The following is a 15,710-nucleotide window of genomic DNA, read 5'->3' on the forward strand; positions in this document are numbered from 1 at the left end:
TTAAAAAGGTATATGGGTCAAATATCGTTTATGTTGACTAAGTAATAGATCATGAACAACCTTGAAAACCCCAAACAATGATGCTGGCGGCAATGGTGGTCGGTCTCCACGGACGCGCGGGTTGAACCTCGCGTTTCCCAATTTTTTGCTTGATTTTTCTAAGCAAAATTGAATAAATAATGGAGTTTTTCCCTTTTATAAAAGTATTCTTTTAAGGCAATATTCTGTGCTATAAAACATCTTGTCAACGTCTTCTTGTGCTGTTATTGCAAGAATGAATCAGAGAAATATTCTTCTATTGCTTCTAAATAAGAAAAAAAAAATTTTTTTTCAATTTATATGATGCTTTTTACTTCTCGAAATTCATCTTTGAAAACTTGCTCAACTTTTTTAAATACGTTTTTTAATTATATTGACTGAGAAAATTACAATGTAAGGTATTTTCATATAATTTTTAGATATTTAAATTTTAGTTTTAGAATATTGATTGATTAATTAATTTTATTTTAAAAAATTAGTCAACTTGAATCTCGGAAAAAAGTGTACAAAAATTTTAAAAAGAAGTAAATTAGTGGAAAAAAAAACTAGGCACAAAACATAGATGCCTTTTTCATTATTCGTAAATATTTTGGTGAGAATTCCATAGTGTCATTGTTATGTTTTGCATTCTTTTTTTTTTTTCTTTTTTTTGGATTATTAAGTCTTGTAATTATTTTTGTAATTAAATACCTCTTTATACATTTGAAGTTTAGATAGAGAAATATCTTAAGTACCCAAAAAAACAGTCTTATAGTTAAAATGATCTAGGGTTAATGAAATTTTGGTGATTTTGTAGTGCCCAATTTAAAAAAAATATTTAGTATTGCTTTTAATGAGTCATACAAGAATATTTCAAGAAACATCTTCTTGAGTAGGATTCAATAATATTTTTGGGGTTTGCTTTCAGAAAATTCCTTTTTCGTCTTTTATGTTTAGTTTTAATATATACAATTGTTAGTACTATAATAAGTGCTTTTATGACTTGCTAAATATTATGTAGCTTGACTTAAATTTTCGCACCACATCATCGATTTTTTTTTATATTTACCTCTTCGAAATTTGAACACCCTTCGCTAAAAATCCTGGCTCCGCCACTGCTAGAAGCTTATGTTCTTGATTCTCTTATGACATTATTGATCATTGTCTCATGACTTTTGGTTATAGATCTTGTCTTATGATTATTGATCTTGTTTATTGACATTGAATCTCATCTTATGATTATTGTTGGCGATGATAGATCCATAATGATAATGGGAGGGTTTTACCGACCTTTTACTCAAAATAGGGGTCATAGCTTTTTTAGGGGTGTTCATGGTCGTTTGACTGGGTTTTTTGGTTAAAACTAAACCAAACCAATTAAGTGAGTTTTTTTTTTTCCCAACCCCCAAACCAAACCATCATAGTAGAAATTCTATCGGTTTGGTTGGGTTTAAATCTTTTTGGTTGGTTTTTGCGTTTTTTTTTAAATTTTTAAGAATGTATTAATCCCAAAAACCTTTGAATCAAATGGTAACTAAATACGACTTTGATGGTCCATTCAAATCAAAGAATCTTCTTAATTAATTCATTAACTTTTTTGGTATAGGCCTTTTGGCTTGGGTATAGGAATTCGAAACATAACATCTACATTTCATGATTCAAATTTACCTCCCTACATATACCCTTTTTGATTTTAAAGGGGGGCCTTTGGGAATTTTTTTGTTAGCTAGACTCTCGTTTTAAAAAAGGCATTGAGAAGAAAGCACGAAAGTTAAAACGGAAAATGATAAACGAAAAGACAAAGTCATCTCCAAATCTTTTTAAATTCCTATTGCCTTTTCTTCCCTTAATTTTTTAAAGGGATAAAATTCTAGCTTATGGGTGGTAATTCGGATGGCATGTAAATAAAGGGAAAGAAAAGGGCGAAAAAACCCAAAAAATTCTTTTTTTACCTTTAGCAAATTTCTTTTTTTTTACCTTAAACTTAAATGGGCTACACTTTTCTTTCTAATTATTTGAATTTGTATTGGATTTGGGGGAATGAAAAATTATATATATATATATATATATAAAGGGAGAGAGAGAGAGAGAGGGGTGTAACACCTCGTATCTTTAACCTAAGCTTTGACCTGATCCTAGACTTAGAAAATCGAAAAAGGATGGGGGTTGGAACCCGTCCGGTTGTAAGAGGGGGGTTTAACCCTGAACGAGGGCCGTATTTGGGTTATACGACCGTAAATCAAGTCGAAAGGAGTACCAAGGTTTCCCGAACTTCGGAATTTGACTTTTGGATGTTACATTGTTAAATATGGACCGTATTTCATATAGGGCCCCGTTTTTCAAAACAAAAATATGGGGATTTCAAAACTTAGGGAAATTTTGACATTTAAAATTTTACATTGTTAAATAGGGAAAGTATTTAAAAATAAACCCGTATTTCAAAACTTATTTAAAATTTGAAAAATTTCCCTTGAGGGTTTGTAATCTTTGAAATACCTTTCCAACGGTATATTATAGGGGTCAAACGGACATCGTCAAATTTATGGCCTTTCAAAAGAGACGCGGTGGGGTCCACCCGGAATAGGGCCGTATTTCAAAATAGGGCCCCGTCTTTAAAAAATACGGGGGTACCTTTTGGACTAACCAATTTTCCCGGGGCCTAAAAATTTTCGCCCATACCCAGTTCAAATCATTTTTTTTCATTCCTTGGCCCCCAGAACGCCCCCAATCCTTTTCCCCTCATCGAACATCAAGGTAAGCCTCCCACGGTACCCCAAAGTCAATTCTAATACATATCCTTGTAATCAAAACCCAAGAAATCATCTTTCCCTAAAACTGGGGTTTTTAAAGAAAACCCATCTAAAGGGGTTCAAAATTCAAGTTTTTGGAAATCTCTTCAAAGCTAAGTTTTTAAATTTCCCAAGTTTTGGAGCGATTTAAAGGTATGTAGAGTTACTATCTACGTGGGGGAAATTTTCTTTTAATTTTTCCCCCTTTGCCCCCTAATCCAAAAGTATGAAACTTTACAAAACTAAGGTTTCTATTCTATACTATGCTCATGATAACCTAGGTCCATGTCTATGACTATATTATGTTTGAATTCTTTATTTTTCATCATTGTGTTCTTGATACTCTTATGATTATTGAGAATCGTAGTAATCCAAAAACCCCCTTGTACCCCATGGGTTCTTGCTCATGTTTTTAAATAAAAATGCTTATTTCATGAATATCCTACATGTTTCAATTTTTCATGCAAATTTTATTTTATAACTATGTTCTCCCCTGACTTTTAATCGCTTGCTAAATACAAGTTATTTCATGAAACCATGTTTACAAATTATTTCATGAAATCATATTTAAATTATTTCATGAAATCATATTTACAAATTATTTCATGAAACCATGTTTTTTCAAGTTATTTGGGGAAATCCCTGATTACAAGACAAGTACAAGTTAATTCACGAAAAAATGGGCTTCAGCCAACTATATTATGTTCTGTTTTGGGAGTTGCACGGGGAATTCAGAAACCGGATAGCCCAAAACTCGTAGCCAGGGAGGACAAGGGTCGCTCCCCCCGATTGGGGCGATACCTTAATTTTATTTAATGGATCCATCGGGGCACGTTACCCCTCGTACCGGCAAGGTATGGGGGGCCCTTTCCCGGGGTGCCAATCCAAAGTACCCCCGTGGTGATATCCCCATGGTGGTTTAAAAAAATGTTTTCCCACTTATCATGTTTTACCCTATGTTATATATATATATATATATATATATATTTTTATGCTCTCTCATGTTCTTCCCGGGGTTTTGGTTTTGGTTTTAATATTTATTCCATGTCCCGTTTTTTCTTTCGGTTTGACATGCAATTAAAATTCAATGCTTTACGCCCTTTGGGGCTGCATTTCACGATGCGGGGGCGGTTTTCGGGGCCGCCCCGCGCCCGGTAGGATGCACGTTTCCGGCTTAATTTGGGGGCCCAAAATTTTCGGGGGGTTTTAAACATTGTCATTCTTTAATTAGTTTTTGCATCTAAGGTAAGGCCGCCTTGTCCCAGTAAGTATATTTTTCAGTCAGACTCATGATAGAGGTTTCATAGACTAGACAAGTCAGTTATGTGATGTCAGACATTCGGAGTCGGATAGCCATTTTGGCTCATTCATGTTATTTCCGCACTCATGTTTAAACAAGTATTTTCATTAAGTATTATGACTTACTACGTTTTATAAAAGTGCCATGATCATGCATTCACGTTATATTCCACTCATGTTATGCCTACACATGATTCGGCAAGCCATGTGGTTTGCTCGGTCCACATCTGAAGGCACCGAGTGCGTGTTTCGCCCCAAAGCAGGTTCGGGCGTGACAGAGAGAGAGAGAGAGAGAGAGAGAAATATAATATTCTAAATATGTATGTATCTATCGGTTTTGCGCAGGTTTTAGTTTCGGTTTTTTTGGTTTAACACCAAACCAAACTAAATGTTATCAGCCCCCCCCCTTCTAAACCAATCAAGTCAAACCAAGTTGGTTTTTGGTTTATTAAGTCGCTTGACAGTTTAGCCGGTTGGTACTGCTTTTTCGTCTCATTTCGAACACCTAGCTTTTATTTGGGCTCTCATTCATGCTTTATATATATATGTATGTATTTTCTCCCACCGCGCCGCACTATAGTTGGCCGGGCGGGCACGTAGATGTGCGCACACCGCATGCCGGACAAGTTATGATGTTACCACGGCCGGATGCCCGGGACGATGATGATATGATGATAACACCGAGCCTAAATGAATGAGGATACTATATATATGTATGTATAAAAGTGTTTTTTTTTTTAAAAGCTACATGCATGACATCCGCCTCAAGAGGCATTCGGAGGAATACGAGGTCGATCTCTTTTATCTTATGTTCTTTTCATACTTTCATTATGTTATACTATGCTCAGACACCAAGATATTATTAAATCTATCGACGTCTTCTTTTTAATGGACGCCTGCATTCATGCTCTGTGTGTAGACAAGGAGACGGTTGGACTTATAGGTCGCCATCTTAGCGTTAATGGTCAAGAGAACTCCACTTGTTAAATTCGCAGTCTAGTTGTACATGGTTCTTTTATGTACATATAAGCATGCGGATCCCCGTCCCGTCCTTATTATGTTATGCATTCAGAAGAGAGGCTCGTGAACGTATATCGGTGACTAGATGTTCTGTGACCTTCTCAGTATCTCTTGTGTTGTATCATTGTTTTTGGTAGCCTTGTCGGCTCGAGTACTTAAGACCAGTTTGATGACATGTGTACGTATATAATTTTTGGGCTTGTGTCCCTTACAGATTATGGCCTTTAATAGTTAGCATTATGGCCCACTCAGGTATGGATATGAGATGTATGTACGTGTTGTGGTGCTCGGTAGGTTAGCTCAAGGTGCCCGTCATGACCCTCTAGTTGGGTCGTGACACACGTGCCCCGAAATTAATACTCCCTCTGTCCCATATTACTTGACCACTTTCTCTTTTGCACACTCCTTAAGAAATTATAAACAAAAGAAGTATTTCACTATCTTACCCCTATCTTTATCCAATAAGTACATTCTAATCAATGTTGACTATTTTCAAGAACATTTAATACTAAGGGTAAGATGGGAAGATTTAATTAATTTTATCTTGGTTTTGTAATTGAATAAGTAATTTGGGACATATATTTTTAGTAATATGACAAGTAATATGGGACGAAGGGAGTATGTAAACTCGCCCCTGGTTCCAGCAATAGAATTATGTTATTCTACTATTAGAGCACCGAGAAATGTTACCTCAAAGTGTAATTATGGGACCAAACCGAGACATGCTCTCTCTAGGATTCAATACGCAAAGTTTTCAAATGTACTTTTTGCCTGAAAGGTCCACTTATCCGACGCATCTACAATGTATCTAATGAATGTAAATAATTTTTTTGGTTTGATTGTAACCAGAATAAAACTTGCAAGTAAATTATTGTGTTTCAGGACTATGTTGACCTTGTAAAGGTAGTGTATTGAATCCTCTAAAACTACTGTAGTGTATGTGGTTTCGATAAACATAATATATATATGGGTGTGTTGAGAAAACGCGTCACAATTTGATACAGGTAAAATGTTGACATTTAAAAAGAAATATTTCGCATCATGCTTAATGGAGCCACATTCGTGTTTGAAGTTATAATTTGATTTTATATGTTTTGCCAGAAGAATAATCTAAATTATTGAAGTCATATTATGTATGTATATGTATAATTTGAATGATAACAATTCAATATTTACGTTCTTATTGCAAGAAACTAAAAACTCATTCCTTTTCATGATAAGCAACAATAATATAGATTGATCTCGAGAGGGAAAAAAGTTACGTCATAACTAAAAATGAAAATTGTGCATTCAAATAACTAACTCCATACATCGTTCCAGACCATGAATATATCTTTATAAAGGAATAATACATGTATAATAACCACTACTTTGAAATTCGCTTTAATATTCTTTGCACATATAAATGCTTTAGAATTTTCAAATATTTAGTGGTTTTAAAGACATTTCATACCCCTAAGTATGTTAAAAACAATGTCCATCTTTACACTTGGCAGCATAAGTAAATGGATAACAATGATAATAAAATCTGCAGCCTTGTTGCATACTGTGCTAAAGGCAACTTCCAAGCAAACAAACCTGCAATCATTAAAAAAATCTTGTAAAAAAACAAATAAAAGAATTTGGTCTAACCATCCGATATTCAAATCTCATCGGCACAATAAATCCACATTGACATTAAGTAGGCCTGTTGATGGGGTAAAGCGTTCCTCAGCATCGAAATCAAGAATTTTGTAAGGGTATTCAAAATTTAATATATATATACCATAACATTCTTCATTCCTAGCTATCAAACTTGAAACCTCTTCGTGATAGACTGTTTGTCGAGCTTCTAGGAAGCCAAAAGTGCTTATTTTAGAAAGTTGAGCGGTCAAACTTTTAGGAGAAAAGAAAAGGTGTTTCTAAGTAATAGCAGAAGCCGGAAAAATTAGTTTTCCCCCAAAACACTTTTGGAACCATGGTCAAGCACAATTCGCTAGTCAATATTGGCAAAAGTGTTTTTCAAATTGATTAGCTAAACATGAACTACTTCCAAGTACTTTTTCGAAAAGCAGTTTAATTAGATCACAAGTACTTTTCAAAATAAGCAGATTTTAGAAACTTAGCCAAATAGATTTAGGTGTGCAAAGATGTCAAACATCATGACTAAAGATAAAAAGAAATGAAAAAGAAAAGGTAATTAGCTTGCATAACATTCTGGTCTAACATATAAGAATCTTTCTCTACCAAAAATCTAAAATGGCTAAAATTCTTGCACTAAAAAGAAGGAAAAAATAAAATTGATAGGATTTTTAAGTGAAGACAGAGATAAATTACACACCAATAATTGTGATTAGAACAACATAAACCAAGAACATTGTGGTAAAGATGCAAACTCAGTATCTATTGAGTATATAACACAAGTTTTTTACGATGAATTTCTTTTTAACTTGAACAAATTTTGCATTTCGGTGCAGATATTTATACACACTTGTAGAGGAAACAAAATCTGATTTAGGTGAGATTTAAATTGGAAAATAATTAATTGCGTTGAACTTCTTTTGGTGATGGATTGTTTGTTTCTTTTAGGGTAATATGTCCATTTAGAAAGGAATCAAAAAGAAAATAATTAGAACTGAATGGGCGACCAAGCTTTCTACAAAATAATTAAATAGTTACCACTTACAACTATATAACAATGAAAAGTAATCTAAAATTTGGCTCGTAATAGAGCATTTGTCGTGGGGCGTTATTGTTAGGGAAACTTACATAAATGACTAAATTTTGGGGGTTATTTTTAGGCATAACTACACCTTAGCTAATTACATTTCGTAGCTACAGTAGACGTGCGCTACAGTAGATTGTATTCAAAATTCGGCTGTGTTAGATTTTGGTGTATTCAAGTTAAATTTCGCTGTATTCAAGTCAAATTTCGATGTATTCAAGTTAGATATATTCAACTAAGTTGTATTTAAGTCAAATGTATTCAACTCAACCGTATTCATTTGTAGCTACTTTTACATAATCGTATTCACTTTATTATATTTAAAATTGATTGTATACAAAAATATCCTTCAAAATACAAGAAACAAAAATACACCCCAAACACATTTTTGCACTAAAAATTAACGAATACACTCAAATCTTTTGAATACTAGAGATAAAATACACCGCAAACACTAAATCGTATGCTAAAAAATTAATGAATACCTTTGGATTGTATGCTAAAAAATTAATGAATACACTCATAAAAGAAACACTTCTTCCTTCCCCTAAACCCTTCAATTTTCTCTTTGGTTTGATTTCCCTAGACCCACAGCCACTTGAAGGGCAGTTACCTTTCCCTTCTTCTCAAATGGCAGTGGACAAGAACAAGCTTGATGAAGAAGCTTTACGTCTACGCTTCTACAATTGTCCTAAGTTGGGACTACCTTCGTCTCATAAAAGAATCCGATGTAATTTCCCCGTCTACGCTTCTACAATTGTTCTAAGTTGGGACTACCTTCGTCTCATCAAAGAATACGATGTAATTTCACTATCGTCTCATCAAAGAATAGATGTAATTTTACCCCTCTTTGTATATATGTGGGTCTTAATACCTTACATTATATTGATTTAGCGGATGAAGAAGCCGTCGCCGTACGAGTGAGGGAGAAAGAGAGAAGCCGTCACGGAGGGACGCTGGCCGGAGAAGATGATCGGAGCTCCTACACCGGAAAAGCGATGCTTGATAAGATAAAAATAAAATTATAAATAATAATAATAATAATAAGAGAGTATTCTACTTTAAATATATATATGTAGCTATTAATTGTATTTATCATACTACTCTTAGCTATAGGATGTAATTAATCTAAACTATAGTTACTAAATATAAATATGTACTATAGTTAGTTATGCCATGTAGATTTCCCTTCAATCTTTCTCCTCACTCATAAGCAAAGCAAAATACTATATGAACTAATAGACTGGTGGTAAAAACTACTCAATGCAGAGTCCGGTCTCAATGAGTAAACTCGCACGGAATGATAATGATGAAAGGATTTAAGTTACTTTTTTACACTATCAGTGTAGTTAGTTACAAGTAATGTTTGTCACAGAGATTTACTTGTAATTACTTAATTAATGACACAAAATGCATAGAATTTAAACTCATCGTAAAAGCACCTAGGACAATCCACAATGCTTGAAGTCATAATATCTATATTTGACCTGAATGATATACATTTCTGACAAGATAACAAAAGCCACCAACCAGATAACCCAATTTCCTTCGTCATGAATTTGGTCCGAGGAACAATAAATTGACTCGGTCAGACACTTTGAAATCAGCTCCTCTGACAAACCAGTATTTACATGGCCAATTCTTTCTCCCAGTGCAAGAAGTTCCTGGTCAAGTCAAAAGTATTGAAGCTGAGCAGATGGCTGTACAGAAAGCGAGACAAAGGTGCAAGTAGAGTTTCAGCATTTACCTCATAGCCCATGTCATCAATGTCAAGTCTCATGTCCCTATGCTGATCAAACATGCTTCTAGATCCATAATAAGTGGAAAGATCTGGAAGATCCCCAAAAGATTCACATTCAATATGTCATGAAGGTGATATGTTCAGAGATAGTAGAAATGATTAATTAAAACATCATATTAAAACCAAGTTGCCATCTGCAGTTATTTGTATTTCCCAGTGTGCCAAATTGGAATAAACAACTGTCAATACTAAAAAGCAAAATAAATCCACTAAATTATAAGTTATAAAAATTGAGGAGCTCTGACTGAATTTCATCAAAGACTGACTGGATATAGGATCAAAAGTCAAACAGCTTAAATAAATGACACGACCCTAAATATCATAAAACTGTGTGCATGCATATTCCCAGTTAATCTTTCAAAGTGAAGCACATAATTCCCAACACTAGCTGGTTAAAGAATTGTACGAAGTACACCTGGTAGCATCTATGATTTAACTAAAAATAATCTACACCAATATGTATACACACATGTAAAGCAGAATAAGACTTTTGACATTCTTGTGGAATTAAGCAGAAAGGTCATTTTTTTATAAGAGGACAAGAAAAAGAAAGTCCTGGACATTCATGCAGTGGCATGAACCAAGAAACTTAGATGCATGCCATGATGACAAAAGACAGTGTATCTACTATAGGAAGCCTCGACAGGAGCTAAGACCTAAAAAGACAGAAATGACAATTTCTTGTACAAGATGAGCATACACACCTCAGATGCAAGTTGCTCACGGACACCTGCAACACCAGCCAATGATCTGTACCTATCACTAGATACCCTAGTTCTCCCATTTCGGCGCTACTACGCAATCCTAGAACAGACAATGGCCGTGAATGTCTTGAGGAGTAACCTTCAGCAAACAACTGTGATGCGTCACCTGAATATCAACATGCCCATGGCGCAAATAGCTAGAAGAAGCCCTAAAAGCAGGGGAAGATCTTTGATTGTAGCTACTTCGGACTACCCTCTAAGATTGCAAGTTGCCAGGCAAATGTTGAGGAAGGGAACTTCTGTTGGAGTTGAAATCATTGTGGCAATTCGCCATCTCTAGAGAGGTAGAGATATTGCCGGTAACCATATCATAGTGGTTCATATCATAACAATAGAAGCTTGAATCTGCAGTTTGCAAAACATTACTATTAAATTCAAAACATAACAAAGGATAACAAAATAATTTAAGAAACTAACCAGGAGGGAAATTCCTCCCATGAGCAGCAGCAGGCGGCATGACTGCATGGTTCCACTCACTTGCTGAAGAATTTGAACTTGAAGCTAGATAGTTCACTGAACTACAATAATCAGTGCTTGTTCTACTGCTATTAGAATGATGTGAAGGAGTACTTGTTGTATGAGCCCTTCCTACATTATTTTGCAGGTCAAATGCGGTTCTGCTTCTTACATTCCTCTGAGAACCTTCACCTCCAATAGACAGACTATTACCTCTGTAACTAGGCTGTAAACCCCAACTTGTGTAATGGGAGTCCGGATTTTGTCTCTCATGCCAAGAGTCAGAAGGGAGATCAGATGAACTGCCAGCATCAAAGTATCTGCTCCTACTGCCACTTTCACCACCTGCAGGTATACCAGGACTCTTCCGTTTGTATGGCCCTCTCCCACTACCCATTGTGAGGTCAACAAGGCCTCCATCCACCCCATGATATGTCTGTCCTCCGTGGCTTGATGAAGATGCTTGATGTGGATTACTCTCATGGATCATATGAAAGCCTCCACCAGTACCTGAATGCAAAAAAGGATCATGAAGAGGACCTTGAACCTGTGGCTGACAGTGTGGAATTTCCATATTTGGATTCGAGGAAGAATATCCACTTGGCCGGGAGGCATGACTCCCCTGAGCAGGATGGTGAGTCCCGTCGAGCGACATACGGTCCACAGGATAAACAAGATTACTGCTTTCAGGAGCACCAGCCCTTGCTGCAATAAAAAAAGGAGACATCGACATGAGAAGGTTCATTACTGTTTAATTGTATCTTTCAGAAAATATAAATGGTCAATAAAGTATACTTTCAATTTTATACAGCCAGAAGGCATTATTTTGTTCAATACCCTCGGCACTTCCTCAAGAGCATTTGTCAAGATTGTTAATTTCCATGTTTAGCCAAGGTCAGTTCCTTTGTCAACTCTGCTGTTCTCAGTCCAACGGTATAGTTCAAGCCCATCCACTTGTACTATACGTAGGTAGATTTACATGGACCAATAAAAATGCCATTTTCCTACAAGACACAATCCATCATGAAGCACCAGAAAGGCACATCTCCATTTTTTAAAAAGAAAGAAGTTTCAATGATTTAACTACTTTTAGCACTAATGTGATGATAGGATCATCTCCGTAATATAATTAGTTTACAGGCATTACATGTCAATAACCAAAGGAAGGGCAAGAATGAAAAGGAACGATCATGGTACGCTTAGACAGAGAGGGTAGTGGCATGCTGTGAACTTTAAGGACCATTTAATCGTTTTCTCCTCTAGTTTACTTCATGTTATTTTCTATCATTTTTAGAGATTGCGAATTCAAATTTTTAAGTTTAATTTATTAGAAAGAAAAAGAAAAAGAAAGTATAAAGGTTTTGGCGTATATGATCAAATCATACATCGAAGACCAAGTGAGGAACACAACTACAGAACAACTCAAAAGGAAGAGAATTAGGTAGCTTAATTAACCTACCAGACCCAAAAAACAGGAAACCATGCTTAATTTTATTTTTAAATATTTTTATTGTTTATAGAATAATATTTTTTTATAACAGTCGTTTCAATTGAAAAAAGTTTTCTAAATTTAAATCAATAAAAACTTTTTATTATGCATTACACAAATTTATAAGCTTAGACATCAAATAATATATATATATATATATATATATATATATATATATATATATATATATATATATATATATATATATCTTATTAACGACATGTTGTCCTAATCTCCGGTATTAGATTTTTTTTCTCTTTCTTTCGATTAACGCACATCCACATTTATCGATAAAAAAAGAACAAGTTGATACAAGTAAAATTTTGAAAAATGAAAAGGACATTGTATCATGCTAACACTACAAGAAAAATTATATTTGGCAACAATTTTTTTTTGAATATCCATAGATTGAAGTTGATACATCATTTTTAGAAAAAAAAAATTTTAATTTAAAATTTTTTTCCCAATGTGTATGATCAAATCATAAAAGTGAGGAAACAACTACAGAACAACTTTTTTTTTTTTGTATCAATAATGCTAATTTATCAGTCAATTGAAAAAAATCATTTGCCAACAATAAAACAAAGTTGTTGCCAAATATATATATATATAAAAATTTCTATACTTTCTTGTATAAATGAAGTACCTTCGTGATTGAAATTACGATCTAATTTTTATGTATTTTTCTCAAATAAAAATCTTTATTAATCAAGTATTATGTACGCACATCCACATATGTATAGTTTGAATGAAACCTATTCAGTGCGTACGTTACTCTCATAAGCTAAAATCATTCCGTTCGTGAGCAACAATAACATAAATCAATCTTGAAAGTAAGAAAATTTAAACAAAAACTACAAATGAGGATTGATAATTAACTCCATAGCTCATTAATTCAAGATCATGAGTATGTCTTTAAGGGTTGATACATGTATAATAACCACTACATTGAAAATTTAATTTAATTTTCTTGGCACATATAAGTGCTTTAGAATTTTCAAATATTTGGTGGTTTTAAATGCAAATCCATATCCCTAAGTGCAGTGACACTGTCCATCTCTGCACACGGCAGCCCATTCAAATGGATAACAAAAAGAATAACAATCTTGCTTCTTCTTGCATGGTGGATTTGCTGCAATTTCCAAGCAAAACAAACCTGCAAAATCATAAAAAGTTCTTGTAAAAAGAAAGAAAAAATATTTTTTCGGTTTAATCATCTGACATTCAAAATCAATTGGCACACAAATCTAGATCTACGTCAGTAGGCTCATTAATCGGGTAAATCTGGTCAATGGCAAATCAAGAGTTTTGTTAAGGGTGTTCCAAACTTAGCAATATAATTTTTTATATGTACTATATATTTTTCTAGCGAAAGGCGCCCAACTGACCACCCATGATATTATGTGACTCCGCCACTGGCCCTCCCTACTGTATGGTATCTTCATTCTTGGGCTCGAATTCGAAACCTTTTACATTAAGGATGGAGACGTCCCAAATATCCCACCGGTGGTTTAAAACAGAGAGAGAGAGAGAATGTAAAAATAATTAACTTGCATTGTATTTTGGTCTAACATGTAAAAATCTTTTTGGTCTAACATAAAAATCTCTCTACCAAAAAAAAAAGTCTAAAATGGCTAAAAAAAAAAAAGGAACAATAGAGATTAATTACACACAAATAATTGGGATGAGAATTAATTACACACCAATGATGACAATTAGAATGACATAAACCAAGAACAATGTTGTAAAGCAAACGCTAGCCATCTCTTCAGATATAAACACAAGTTTTTCTGATGAATTTTTCTTTGAATTAACTTGAATAAAATTTTACTATTGGAGGTGTTTATATACACACTTATAGGGGCAACAAAATCTGATTTAGATGGGATTTGGGTGGAAAAACATTTATTGCCTTGAACCTTTTTTTGATGTTGGTTAGTTATTTTGTTTTAGTGTAATCTGTCTCATTAAAAAGGAAGCAAATTGAAATTAATTAGAGTTGAATGTTTGATCAAGTTGTATACAAAATAACTAAAACAGAAAAGGATCAAAAAAACTCCTAACGTGTGGAAAAAAGACTCACAAATACCTCCATTCACCTACTGGTCTAAAAATACCCTTAATATATTTTTTTTGGTTCAAGAATACCCCTCAAATGAACACTATTTTTTTGTGCGGATTGTCCTTCAAATGCACTGGTCTTTAATTTTTTCCCTTCGCCTAAAAAAGTGGCCAAAAATACCTCGAGGTTGTGGGTTCGAACCCCAGCTCAGTATAAAAAAAATAAAAAAAAAACAATTTCACAAGGCAAGGTTTCGTGAAACTTAGGCCTTTGTAATTCCAAGTTAGGTCTTATAAGGCATAACTTCTGTAGTTCTAATTTACGTCTAGGGCAACGGACAAGGGGTAAAGTTTTGCCTTAAGGCATAACTTCTATATAGAAACAATGCCTTAAGGCATAACTTGCCTTACGATTTTTTTTAATTCTGCTGGGATTCTAACTTTTTCCCGAATAGGCCTTATTTGCTACGAAAATTCGCCTTGCAAATTCTTTTTATACTTTGCTAGGGTTCGAATCTAGAATCTCGGGGGCATTTTCGGCCACTTAAAGTGCCTTCACAAAAATAAATCCACCACTTTTATACCCAGGAGAAACGAATTTGGAAAAATGATACTTAGAAAAGAGAAGCTTTTATCATTTGTCAATACCATTTCTTCGAATTGACATATTTTTTTCTGTTTGTTCTGTTTTTTGGCACATCCAACTATTGTAAAAAGGGAAACAAATTGAATTTTAGCATTAAGAAAACTCAAAGTTTATTTAGATATGGGTTTAATGAGCAAACTAATTAGGACAAGCTTAGTGGTAGTTGTTTTCGTTGTATTTGTACATCTATGGTGAAAACTCAAGGCTATGGCTGTGAAGAAACTAAAGTATGTTCAAGATCGTATAATTAACTAATTTTAGTTGGTGAATATATTAAAAGCGCGAATAATTTTCGGCTGTGAAGAACATAAAATATCCTTTAAATATCGTATAATTTAACTAACTTCATAATTAAACTATTTATTGGATATAATTGTAACTTTTAAAACATCTACGTAACATAATTTGCATAGAATTTTAATACCAATCAATGTCCTACCAATTGTTAAAGTTCGAAAGTTATACCAATCCTATTTAGATTAAAAAAAACCTTTGACCGCTTCCTACAACTATATAAACTAGGGACTATAATATACGGTGCCTTCGTGCTTGGTAAACCACAAATTTAAAACCTAGACTTAAATTAAAGAAAGACAACTACTGCTTCTCCTTTCCCAGGTAATGTTAAACCCTCTTTCTACCTTTTGTTCAACGTTGCATTCT

The 15,710-nt window shown here is 34.1% G+C and overlaps 2 protein-coding genes across 3 annotated transcripts in view; both read right to left on the reverse strand.

Annotated features, from left to right (window-relative positions):
- LOC132057271 (probable E3 ubiquitin-protein ligase HIP1) overlaps window positions 1–9,687 on the reverse strand; it is a 57,695-nt gene extending 48,008 nt beyond the window's left edge. The window contains exons 1-2 of the mRNA XM_059449793.1: window positions 9,578–9,687; window positions 9,357–9,494 (exon numbers count right to left, since the gene is read on the reverse strand). Coding sequence (XP_059305776.1) covers window positions 9,357–9,494; window positions 9,578–9,631 — 192 coding nt within the window. The 5' untranslated portion in view covers window positions 9,632–9,687. The remainder of the gene's footprint in view (window positions 1–9,356; window positions 9,495–9,577) is intronic.
- Window positions 9,688–10,340: 653 nt separating this feature from the next.
- Window positions 10,341–11,700, reverse strand: LOC132057270 (uncharacterized). Of its 2 annotated transcripts, XM_059449792.1 has the most exons (3): window positions 11,065–11,700; window positions 10,813–10,983; window positions 10,341–10,740 (listed from the first exon to the last, which is right to left on the reverse strand). In XM_059449792.1, the coding sequence occupies exons 1-3, from the start codon at window positions 11,594–11,596 to the stop codon at window positions 10,592–10,594; spliced, it is 852 nt and encodes a 283-aa protein (XP_059305775.1). In that variant the 5' UTR covers window positions 11,597–11,700; the 3' UTR covers window positions 10,341–10,591. The 2 variants fall into 2 exon arrangements, with proteins under 2 accessions (XP_059305775.1, XP_059305774.1); XM_059449791.1 differs by having other exon boundaries at window positions 10,813–11,699.
- Between the last annotated feature and the right edge of the window lie 4,010 nt (window positions 11,701–15,710).

The sequence above is a fragment of the Lycium ferocissimum genome, chromosome 5 (genome assembly GCF_029784015.1).
Source record: "Lycium ferocissimum isolate CSIRO_LF1 chromosome 5, AGI_CSIRO_Lferr_CH_V1, whole genome shotgun sequence".
NCBI classification, from domain to species: Eukaryota; Viridiplantae; Streptophyta; class Magnoliopsida; order Solanales; family Solanaceae; genus Lycium; species Lycium ferocissimum.